The sequence below is a fragment of the Belonocnema kinseyi genome, chromosome 3 (assembly GCF_010883055.1).
Source record: "Belonocnema kinseyi isolate 2016_QV_RU_SX_M_011 chromosome 3, B_treatae_v1, whole genome shotgun sequence".
In the NCBI taxonomy this organism is placed as follows: domain Eukaryota; kingdom Metazoa; phylum Arthropoda; class Insecta; order Hymenoptera; family Cynipidae; genus Belonocnema; species Belonocnema kinseyi.
Genome location: NC_046659.1, coordinates 93,970,937 through 93,983,910, shown reverse-complemented (window position 1 = coordinate 93,983,910; position 12,974 = coordinate 93,970,937). Strand labels below are relative to the sequence as shown.

At 30.0% G+C, this 12,974-nt stretch overlaps 2 protein-coding genes across 2 annotated transcripts in view; one reads left to right on the top strand and one right to left on the bottom strand.

Annotated features, from left to right (window-relative positions):
* Positions 1-3,085, bottom strand: part of LOC117169524 (60S ribosomal protein L37) — a 5,798-nt gene extending 2,713 nt beyond the window's left edge. Inside the window, exons 1-3 of the mRNA XM_033355943.1 lie at positions 2,970-3,085; positions 1,987-2,122; positions 1,818-1,902 (exon numbers count right to left, since the gene is read on the bottom strand). Coding sequence (XP_033211834.1) covers positions 1,818-1,902; positions 1,987-2,122; positions 2,970-2,972 — 224 coding nt within the window. The 5' untranslated portion in view covers positions 2,973-3,085. The remainder of the gene's footprint in view (positions 1-1,817; positions 1,903-1,986; positions 2,123-2,969) is intronic.
* Positions 3,086-3,338: 253 nt separating this feature from the next.
* Positions 3,339-8,279, top strand: LOC117169522 (histone deacetylase 3). The gene is made up of 2 exons (XM_033355941.1): positions 3,339-4,245; positions 7,551-8,279. Exons 1-2 carry the CDS (start codon positions 3,535-3,537, stop codon positions 8,142-8,144), a joined length of 1,305 nt encoding a protein of 434 aa, XP_033211832.1. The 5' UTR covers positions 3,339-3,534; the 3' UTR covers positions 8,145-8,279.
* Positions 8,280-12,974: the final 4,695 nt, after the last annotated feature.

Below are 12,974 nucleotides of genomic sequence, written 5' to 3'. Positions count from 1 at the left end.
AAAATTAAAATTCGAAAATTTTTTCTAAAGCCTCCAGGGGACTTCGTTTTCGCACGAAAAAATTTTATGTGCCCTTATTGCATCCGGACCCACAATTATACGCATAATTTAATGTCTTTCTTTCCTTTATTTTAATGAAAAGACGAGAAATTATTTGTATTTTTTACAATATGTTTAGGGCCAAATTTGTAAATGATTTAACCTAATTAGTGTTCTTTTTAATAATTGAAATTTGCCAAATTCAATTTCGAAATGTTTTGTCGGCACACTTAGCGAATGTCATTTTCTATTCTTATCCTTCAAAAATTCTGATTTAGATATGTACACTTACGTGACTGCTTGAGATAGATGCGAAGTAAATGCAAGTAGATAACCTCGACTATTTTGACATTTCATCACGAATTCAAGTTTTTAATTTACGATCGCAGCGCTTCCGTGGAATAGAGAAACAATTAAAAGAAAAACTCATATATATATATTAGTCCATGAATACCAAATATGTGTTGATACAACGTTAATTCTGCCGAGACTTCAATTATGTAAACAATTTTTGTAAAGAAATACACATTTCGATCATTTTTTCATGATTTTATTGCATCCAAATAATTCCTTTTGGATAAAAAATATTCATGTGGCTCAAATAAAAAAAGACTAGTGAATGATAATTTTTATTTCCAGACGACTTTTTCTCGGCGTAATCATAATAATTATAAGCATTAATGTTTATCACGAATTTTTGTTAACAAATACACATTGCGATCATTTTTTTCATTATTTGAATAATAGCATTATTAAAGTTTTTTTGTTGTTAATCTAACCGACTGAGAATATTTTTTAGTTAGTTATTACATAGATTTATGTTAGGTTTTAATGAATTTGAAATTGTTTAAATAAATGGTACGCGTCGGGTGGTTTTTGTCCAAAAATGTGCTCTTTCTTCACTGTGCGCAAATGGGAGAGCAGCGTGACACTAAAATTACATTATCTCGTGATCTAGAAGTCACAATCGATTTTATTTTTTAAATTAAAGGTGAAATTATAAGGAATTTAATTTTCTTAACAAGAAAAGAGAATTTTTTTTCTTTCTTGTCGAAAAAATGAATTTAAAACTGTTTTGGACATTTTTTAGTTAAAATTAAAAAAAGTTTTTTAATTTTTAATTTAAAGCGTATACTTTTATATATAGCACCTACAGTTTTTATTAAGATTCGTTCAATGGTTTCAGAAATATAGATATGTCAAAAAAATTTGATGGCGAAATTCAACATGGCGTAACTTACGTAATTTTGAAATTTTTTAAAAATGTTTTGGACCCAAAATGTCTCTTATATAACACTATAATTTCTCAAAGTTTATCCAAAATCGAACCACATGCAGACCCTGATATTCCAGACGTATACTGACCCATATGTATTTCTAAACACTTCCAACTTGATATTCGACAACATTTGTCTTCGATTTTCACATTTTCAATGTTTTGAAGAGTTTTTAAGAGTTTGTATGTTTATTCTAATTTTAATTGAATAATTTTGTAGACGCAAAAGGAGCGACGGTTCTTATAGTTCTTAAGTTACACTTGATAACTTCGAAAAATTTCCTACCTAATTTAATTATTTCATTTGAAAACCTAATTTATTTTTTAAAAAAAGGTCGAAATTGGAAAAACGGAAGGGAATAGGGGGAAATCTGTGGTCCCAGGAAATGGATTAATTTTTTTCGAAAAACTTGATTTAGAGAAAATTTGTTAAACGTGATATGAGAATGACGGAGTTCAATTATAATAATTTCTGGAATATCATAAAATAATGAAAACTTACTTGAACTTGCGGCGAACGATTTTCAATGTGCGCATTCTACCGGTTCCAGTGGTCTTCCTCCTCTTAGCCTTGATAGACCAGTTGTCTGTAATTTATAAAAAAAAAAGGTTTTTATTGACAGCTGATGCAAGTTATTTAAGAAGTGATTATTTCACTTTTGTATACTTACATGACCTCATCTTCTTCCTGGGATACCCACATTGAGCACACTGCGATTTTTGGATGTGATACGAACTACGCCCACACCTTCTGCATAATGTGTGGGTTTTATTTCGCCGCTTTCCAAAGCTTGACGTTCCCTTCGTCTGTAAAAAGTAACATTAAATCCAAATTAGATACCATAAATTAATTTTTTAAATTTATAACAAAAACTATCTTGTTATATTAACATAAAAAGAATCAACAAACGTGCCTAGTCGATGTGAAAGGTTTACAAAAAAGTAACAATATAATAGTTATCAAAAGTTTGATTAATAACTATCACAAAACAAAAATAGCGTATATAGCTAGAAGAATAGTAAACATTTTTCTGCTATTCGTCCGTAGTTTCCGTACGAAAAAAAAGAAAGATTTAAATAAGAAAAAAGGATTATATATTAGTGTACATAATCTACGAAATCAACTAAAACTCGCGTGTAATATTGTAGAGTTAATTGCCTAACCTATACAACCTATTTAAAACATTTTCTTTTACCAGAAATGTCACCAATTATTAATCAAAATCTTTTCAATTAACCGGTATTAAATTTTTACATATTGCCTAGTCACACTGATATTAAATTAACTTATGAAATACAAATAAGAGCACGTAGGTTACAACACAAACATAAGGTGAAAAAAGATGTTTAATTCCGAATTTAAAAAAGATTAAAATCAAACGCGGTAGACAACCAGTAATTATCGGGCATACTCATTAAAGTATAAAGTAACGCGAAAATGAGATTAGTTGACAATAAACTAAAATTCTGTTCCTAACCTATTTTCACTTTCCAGGCCACATTGACATAATCCGAAAATTTAAGTCATGATTACAAAAATATTATTAACGTATGATTCCAAAAATTTGGCACAATCAAATAAAATTCGCTTCATATTGTTTAACATCACGATTCTTTTTAAATAAATGGATTTATTAAACACAAAAACACTCACCATTGTAACGAAGGAAGAACCACCGAAAGAAAGAAACGAGTTCCGGCGTTGCCAGATCGATAACTAAAGAACACATGCTTGCAGGGTTGCCGCACTTTTCAACATTACGACTCAAACTTCAGAGGGTAGACCAAAAAGAGAAAATATAAAAACAATCAATATTTAAAAAATGTTTACCTCACTAATTAAAATATAAAACATGATTGATTACAAATTTAAGTAAATTAGATTATTTATTTATCGAAAAATTACCAAATTAAGTTGCAAATTTTAAATTCCCCGCTTGTAAGTCGAAACCCGATCTCGCGATTAAAATTGCGATTGTCGATCCATTCGTTCCTTTCTTTACTTCATTGAAGAAAAAAACCGAGACGCCAAGTATAAATAACCTCAAAAAGTGTCAGTGAATCAAAACACTTGGTAATAAAGCTTTTTCAGACAAAAAAGAAGCTGTAAAGTCTCAAGAAAGTAAGCCGCCGGTAAAATAAAGATTCAAAATCTATCAAGGCCGAAAAGTGAGCTTAATGAAACGTAAAATAAAAATCGAGAAATTTAACGAGTCACGATGAGTAGTTACAACAAAACAGTATCTTATTTTTACAATCCCGACGTAGGAAATTTTCATTATGGTCCTGGACATCCTATGAAACCCCATAGACTTTCTGTAATTCATAGTTTGGTGATAAATTATGGACTTCATCGAAAAATGCAAACTTACCGGCCCTACCGTGCAAACACTCATGACATGTGTCGTTTTCACTCAGATGAGTATGTTGATTTTCTTCAGAGAGTAACCCCGCAAAATATTCAAGGATACACCAAGTACCTCAGTCAATTTAACGTAGGTGACGATTGTCCCGTTTTCGATGGGTTATTTGACTTTTGCTCGATGTACACTGGAGCATCACTCGATGGAGCGATGAAATTAAACAACGGTCTTTGTGACATCGCAGTTAATTGGAGTGGAGGTTTACATCACGCGAAGAAATTTGAAGCTTCAGGATTCTGTTACATAAATGATATTGTCATTGCGATACTGGAGTTGTTAAAGTATCATGCCAGAGTTTTGTACATTGATATCGACGTTCACCATGGGGATGGAGTTCAAGAAGCATTTTACATGACAGACCGGGTCATGACTGTTTCTTTTCATAAATATGGCAATTATTTTTTCCCTGGAACTGGAGACATGTACGAGATTGGCTCCGAAAGCGGAAAATACTATTCGGTTAATGTTCCATTGAGGGAGGGAATTGATGATACGTCATATGTGCAGGTAATGTTTCACTTTTTATGATTTTCTAGAACACTTTGTGCGCATAGTGCCTGTATATTATCCTATCTTTAGAGAAAAAACCGGCCGACTGGCTAGCTTAGAAGGATACTGAATCATTCTTTTAAACGCCTGAAATGTTTTATAAAATGAGAAGAAACCAACCATAGAGCATTAAAACACACCTTAAATGCCATCTAACCTTTAATTTTTATTTTCATTTAATTAATGAAATATACTTTCACGAAATAATAAGAACAATGATTGTATGTCATATATTTAAAAAGCCTAATTTCGAATCAAGGAAGACAAATTTTCCTCAAAACAGTTTAATTTTTAGTTTAAAACATTAATTTTGAACAAAAAACACGAATTTTAGATACGGAAGATTAATTTTGTATCAGAAACAGCGATTTTTTAACAAAATACATAAATTTTTAATCCAGTAGTTAATTCTTCAATCACGAAGATTTGAACAAGAAATAATGATATTGAGTTTCCATTTATGAGTAATAATTTTCAATGCAGAAACGAATTTTTTACCAAACAGTTAAGTTAGTACCAAAGAATAAATTTTCAAATGAAAAAGACCAATTTTCTACAAACTACTTAAATTTTGAAGCCCCGAAAATAAATTTTCTACAAGAAAGTTAATTTTCAACCAATAAGTTAAATTTTCAGCAAAATGCATACATCTTTAATGAAATAAGTTGAATATTCAATAAATTTTGAACCAAATAGTTTAAACATTGGATATGATGCTAGTTTATAAACAAACTCGCTAAATAGTGGATTTTGTAGACTAAAAAATATCAATTTTGTAACAAAGAATGGCATAGTTAAATTTTAATTGAAGAGTATTGATTTTCAATACAAAAGCGAATTTTTGACCGAACAGTTTAAGTTTGTTCAACATTGAATATTGAAGCCCAGAATATGAATTTTCTACCAAAAAGTTTATTTTCAACTAATAAGTTGAATTTCAAACAAAATAGATTAGTTTTCAGTTAAATTAATTTTTAAAAAATCCAACTAAAATGATGAATCTTCCACTTAAAAAATTAACTTTTAAAAAAGTATTTAAACTTTCCACCAAATAGTGGAATTTTCAAACTAAAAAAGATTAGTTTTTAAGACAAAATGTAATGGTTGATAATTGAACAAAAAATATTTTAATTTAAAATAAAAAATATTTGGCTTTAATCGACAAAAACGAACTATTAACAGTATACTTGAATGATCAACCATAAAAGATTATTTTGAACAACGAATTTTAAGTTTTAACCAAAAAGTTAATTATCTACCAAAACAGATGAATTTTCTGTTGTCATTTTTTGTGTTTATACAACTGATTTGTGTTAATTAGAAATGGCTTTTTCATTAGAAAATGTAATGATATATTTAAATAAATAATAAATAAATGAATATAACTTATTCAAAATTATTATTAAAAAATTAGTATTTTTCTGTTGAAAAAAATAAAGACATCTTTAAAAGTACATTTTGGGAAGATTATTCTTGAAAACTTGCAATAAATAGTTTTTCACTGATAAATTTCGACAAGCTTTGACTGCCTTAAAAGCAACGTCTGCAATTGAAATATGAATATACATCACGGAACTCAACCAACAAAAGAGTCGCAGGTCACCGATTCGAATATCAAATTTCGAAATTATTTTTAAAATATTTAGAGTGGATGTAAAAATCTTTTAAAAAAAACTAAAAAATATTAGTTTTTGTGCTATTTGTCAGTGTATACCCCTTTTCAATTTTATTCTTATTTTATTAGGATTCATCAAAGAATCATACAATGCACATTTCTATAATTTTACAAACAAATAACATTCTTTTCCTTGTATGGAAATTTACACAAGAATAAGGTTAATAATTTAGATTTTTTAAAGATTTTTCAAAGTAATTTTTGTAGAGTTTTATCTTCAAATATGAATGTTACTAAACATAAATAAAACTTCCGGGGCAGACTTTTACGCATTATGAAGCTCCTTTAGAACTGGAAGATTTACTTATTTACTTAGTAGAAATAATTCCTATGCACGCATTTCATTACCAAAGTTCTTTTGTCATTTTATGTTTTTTTTTGGTCTAGAAACCCAATTTTTTCGGTTAAAATTGCAACTGTTTAAGTGAAAATTAATATTTTTTTAATTGAGGATTTAACTATTTTCATGTAAATTTGTTTTTTTAATTAAATTCTATTGTGTTTTACTTATAATTGAAAATCTTTTTTTTTATATGCTTACTATTATATTGTATATTGAAGATTCATATTTTAGTTGAAAACTGGACATCGCCTCCATAAGCAAACACTTAATTTCAAGTTGGTTCAGCTCCACCGTAGGTTAGGTTTTTCAAAATTTTGATACATAAATATCATTATAATGTTATGTAGATTTTTTGACAATTTTTCTGCATTTTCACTGTATTGTTGAAACTGTAATAATTATTTTTGAAACCAAAGCTTTCCAAAAACTTTTAATTTTTTGTTTTTATTAAAAATTTGAGGTCCTCTTTACATCTTGATCTCGTAATATGACCAATTTAACTTTAAAACTCGATACTTTGAAGATTTTCTATAATTTTCGAGAAATGAAATCTTTTCCTGCTATGCGATAGCTTCATTTTTATACGCCAGTAACATTGTTCATTATATACAGTAGAGACTAAAAATTGTTAAATAAATCATTTAAAAAGTTTGGAAGTTTCAAGTTTCAAAGATATAAAAATAACAAACATTCATACATTTTAGGTTTTTATGAGTCCCTAAATTTACATCATTCATTAATTAAACACTTTAATCAGTGAACTTGCAATTGTAGACATTTTCTGTGAAGAAAATTAAGTTTAAAGAATACTTTATATTCAAAGGAATTGCTATCGAATAACGATAGTCAACGTAAACTTGCTCATACCAAGTTTCCAAACGTCAAAATAGCAATTTTTAGCAATTTTCTCAATCTTTTTAACGAGTCTTTTATGACAATAGAAAAAACCCGGGACCAATACGAAAATTACAAGGGTAAAAAATGGTATAAATACCATTTAAGTCTCACATTTCCCTAAAGTGTATTAATTATAGAACTCGTTAGTCAAACCTATGTGATTAAGAAAAAACATTCTAGTGTGATTGTAGTGTTATTAGTTTTATATATATTTTTTTTTAATCATGCCATTATTTTGCTACTATTTGTACAGATTGATACCATTATTGCTGCTATTTTTCGTTTGAAGCGAACCCGAGCCCTGAAGTTTAGGACGAGGAAATAATTTATTTTCTTTAATTGTTTTAGGTATTCAAGCCAGTGATAACCCATGTGATGGAGTACTTCCGGCCATCCGCAATAGTATTGCAATGCGGAGCTGATTCCTTAGCTAACGACAGATTAGGATGTTTCAGTTTAAGTACTCGAGGACATGGTGAATGTGTGAAATTCGTTCGGGATTTGAATGTGCCACTTCTTGCTGTCGGCGGGGGAGGGTACACTTTGCGCAACGTGGCACGATGTTGGACCTACGAGACTTCTCTCCTAGTGGACGAGCAGATCAGCAACGAGCTTCCTTATACAGAATACTTGGAGTATTTCGCTCCAGACTTCACTCTACATCCCGAGGTCGTGACACGTCAAGAAAATGCCAATAGCAAGCAGTATTTGGACTTGATAGTGAAGCACACTTACGATAACCTGAAGATGGTGCAGCATAGTCCGAGTGTTCAGATGCAGGATGTTCCTTGTGATGCACTGCCGGCGGAAGAAGACCGACACCCTGAACCGGATCCTGATAGCAGGCAGAATACCCAGGACTTGGACAAGATTGTGGAACCTGCCAATGAATACTACTCCGGAGACAGAGATCAGGATAAAATGGATGTTAGTGACACGTAGTTAGAAGCCTTCATTTATTCTTGGACAATCAGTATAAGAATATTTTATTGAGTGAAGAGACTTGCTATCGGCGAGAAAATTCGAGTCCTCTGGCTTTGACGTTGAATAAGTATGTGAAGAAAAAATGCTAGGTTAATGAAAGACGTATCATTTTAAAGGTGCAAATGTTGTACGTTAATGAGCCGAAAAGTAATAATCCAAAAAATTATTTGTAGCTTGCAGATCTGAAAATACGATGAAAAGTGAGAAAATTTGATAGCTTTTAAAAACAGTGAACTTTGAAGCATAGTTTTTTATAGAAAAAATAATAGGAAAAATCTGAAAAAATTCATGGTGGTACATTACACATTTCTGAACAGATTGCCGTCGAAAAATTTTCAAAATATAAATAATTTTTCGTTTTTTGTGAATAAATATGCGAGCGCACTATCTTCAGTTCTAATGAAGATAATGAAAGGATTTAAATTGGAGGTACTTAGTTGAACTATCTGTAATAATTTACAATTTGAAGGAAGTATGTGCTTCTTGTTGTCTTCGTACAAATTGCGGTATTTGAAGTCAGTTTTTTATATGGGAAAACCGAGGCCGATCCCCTGAAAAAGCAGCACCACGCTGGGCCCTCGCACTTGCTTTCCTATATAAAAAACCAACTTCAAATACCGCAATTTGTACGAAGACAACAAGAAGCACATACTTCCTTCCAATTGTAAATTATTACAGATAGTTCAACTAACTACCTACAATTTAAATCACTTGGTTATCTTCATTAGAACTGAAGATAGTGCGCTCGCATATTTATTCACAAAAAACGAACAATTATTTATATTTTGCAAATTTTTCGACGGCAATCTGTTCAGAATGATTTTTTTTAGATTTTTCCTATAATTTTTTCTATAAAAAACTATGCTTCAGAGTTCACTGTTTTTAAAAGCTATCAAATTTCCTCACTTTTCATCGTATTTTCAGATCTATAAGCTACAAGCATTTTTTTTTTAATCTTACTTTTCGGCTCATTAACGTACAACATTTGCACCTTTAAAATGATACCTCTCTGATTAACCTACCATTTTTTCTTCACATACTTATTCAACGTCAAAGCTAGAGGACTCGGAATTTTCTCGCCGATAGTAGTTATTTAACCGAATTGTTTCCCCGATTACGGGCTGGAGAAATCGTGGGGTGTGGTTTATTGTAAATTATATTTGTACTATTTAAATTCTTCGGGAATTGTATTTTTCCTGAAGGTACGACGAGAAATCGTGTATTATGGTGTATCATAATTCATATTTTAGATCTTTATTACTTCAATAAGGTAATAGGTTGAGATTTTCTGAAATCAAGCGATTAAGAATACATCGACATAATCATGTACAAAGCCGCGGTTGGCCATACCAAATGTGCAATTTTCATTTTTGTTATGCTGCTAAAAAGGGATTTTGTTTCTCGATATGGATGGTTGTATAGGAACCTATAGTTTTACTGCTCGTACTTCTGTGATGTCATAAAAATTAAAAGCGAAATTATTTAATTGAGATTTCTAACACTTTATAGAAGGTGTGCTATTAAAAAATTAAAGCCTATAATATTTTCCCAAAAGATGCTGTCGGTTTCTTAAAATAACGACTTTGACTGATGCGATTCTTTGCAGGCATTTTTTTGTTCCCTTAACGAATTCAGGCGACTTCCACTGTTTTATTCTATTTTGAGAATATTATTTATTTTTTATAAAAATATTCTGAATTCAGATGTATATGACTGGTGCATTTTTTATCTACAATAAATCTTCTAATTAATTTTGTAATCTGTTTTCCATTACTTTAATGATACTTGAACAAATTACCCTATAAATTATATTGATGAAAAGAATTCCTGAAAATAAAATCAAGAATCTAACGACCAAATTTGGACAACCACCACAAAATGTTCCCATTGAAATCTGAAAAAAGGAACACCTCCCCCCCTCCTTTCCCCCTAAAAAAAGAAAATTATTCATCTTTAGTTTGGACGAAAATAAAAAGGAGGAAAGAAAAATAAGAAGGCAACCAACCAAATCCCCTTCCTTCTCTTTTTTATTTCTTTCTTCCTCTTTATTCCCACCATTATCAAATCCCAATAAAAAACATTTTTAAAAAATATGTAATAATCACCAAAGTTTCGGCACTCATACAGCATCCTTATCAAGGCAAAAAAATATATAAAATAATAATGAAATAAAAAAAAAATAAACATAAAATAAAATGAATTATTTTTATTTTATATATTTTATATATACATATATATTTTTTTGCCTTGATAAGGGCGCTATATGAGTACCGAAACATTAAAAATGTTTTTTATTGAGATTTGATAATGGTGGGAATAAAGAGTACGAAAGAAATAAAAAAGAGAAGGAAGGAGATTTGGTTGGTTGCTTTCTCATTTTTCTTTCCTCCTTTTTATTTTCGTCCAAAGTAAAGATGAATAATTTTCTTTTTTAGGGGGAAAGGAGGGAGAGAGGTGTTCCTTTTTTCAGATTCCAATGAGAACATTTCGTGGTGGTTGTCCAAATTTCATCGTTAGATTTTTGACTTTATTTTCAGGAATTATTTCATCAATTTGATTATTGGACGTTAAAAAGGGATTTTACATTGGATTGTCTTCCTACTTAAATATCCTAAATTATAAATTATATGTAATAATCTACTATTCATTCACTCTGTACACATTAAAACTCGAAATGTATCGATACATTTCTCATAGAAATAAAATTAAATATTTAATTTCTTTTTATCTCGTATCCGAAGCGAAGCTAAAAGTTTCTGAATTATTTACGGACATATTTTTTTCGTGCACAGCCTGAAAACGGCCATACCAGCACACATTGGGGGAAAAATGACTTTTTTGGTTTAAAATAACGTACAGGCCACAAATATTGACCGATTTTGACAAAAAGAATTTTTTAAAATCTGTCGGCCTCGCGGGCACATTCTCATCGCGCGCGGCTCGCTTCGATCGAAAGTTAAGTTCGCCTAAGGCGCGCGATAATATATGTATTTTGTGCTCGATAAAGTATTTACCTCGCTTTACGCGCTCGATCTTTATGCACAGACTTTTTAAAACTAAAGGTAAAATTATCGACAACAGTAATTTGGTGATTGTGAGTTCTATTTTGTTAAAGCTCCTTCGACTTTAACGAACACATTCTCATCACGTATCTCGTGCTTTGCACTCGAGTTTATCCCCGAAATTTTATATCATTCCCATAAATGTATATTATTATCATTCATAACTTGCATTGGTATTAAAACAGGCATAGTTTCATTGTCCCGTTTGAAAAAATGCGCATTCTTTAAAAAAATTTGTTATTAAACATTTTATTGCAACTTTTGAGAATCTTTGAAATACTGTGAAATTGTTGAATAAAAAATGTAAATTTCCGAACAGAAATTATTGGAATTTAAAAAAAAGTGGTCTCAAAAGACCACATACATACAGATAGACCGTAGGACACATTCGTAAAAACCTGTTTTTGGTTTCAGGGGGTCTTAAAACGTTGACCTAATGACAAAGACTGGGGGGGAGGGGGATTTTACACTAATTCAATACCTTCTATGATGAGAATGTAAAAGTGATTGATCAAAAAGTGATTCATAACAAATCTTTAGATCTTTTTCAAATGCACAATTTTTGTCTACTCATCTTTTAACGTATTTTTCACAAGTTGGCCGAAAAATGCGATTCTTGGATTTTTCATTATTTTGTATGCTGTCAAAATTTGAATTTGTGATTTTTCAAGAAAATTTAAAAGGTTGTTATGACAATCTTGTAGGGCATTCAAAATGCAACATTTTTTTCTCTTCACATTTTTCATATCGTGCGTTATTTGGTTTAAAATGTTCATTTTCGTGTTTTTTTTAATTTTGTAAATATAACTCTGGTAATTTTCGGTTTTATGAAAAAAGTTATTAGGCTAAATTGTTCGGCTTTTTGAACTACTACGAATAACCGTACAGAGAATTTTTGAATTTTGAAAAAGGTGGTCTCGAAAATATTCAAAATGGGCCCACTTTTTGAATTTTTATCCAAAATGTCTGGCTAACGAACTTGACCTTTACTTTAGGACACCAAACGAGTGCACTAAAGGGCAATTTAATAGATTAATTTTTTCAAAAGTTATCGTGTTCACTGTCAGACAAATACACAAAAACTGGGGGAGGGGTCAACTTTTATACAAATCTAATACCTTCTCTGATGAGAATGTAAAAAAAGCTAATAAGATTTCTAAGAGAGTGTCGAGCCTGATTTTTAAAATAAGCTTTCAATTTTTTTATAAATAAATATAAGGAACAAATTTCCATTTTTTTCTATTTGACGTTTCCGATGCTCGTCAATAACATGAAAACGGTTAAAATAATCTAAATTTCATAGGGTAACGTTAGTTAAAAGGTATTTCAATATTATAAAAAAAAAAAATTGTATAATCAAATTATATTTGTGGAAAGAATGTCTTTTAAAGATTTTACATAATGGTACGTTTTTTTAAAAATTATTTTGCAAGAAATTTGGATAAAAACAATATAATGATGAAATTTCTTATTGAGATTATTATTGTTAATGTTATAAACAAATTTAACAAACAAATGATTATTTCGGGCATTTGTCGGCAGAAATTTTTATATTTTCTAAAAAAAGGCATAGATAAGGCATTCGTCGAAAGTAAAATGCATTATTTTCGACAACTTTTTAATTTAGGAACTTTATGACAATTTTAGAAAAAAATTATAATTCTTTTTTTTCGGTGTCAAACTTTTTACCAAAGGACTTCATGATAATTCTAAAAAATGCATAATT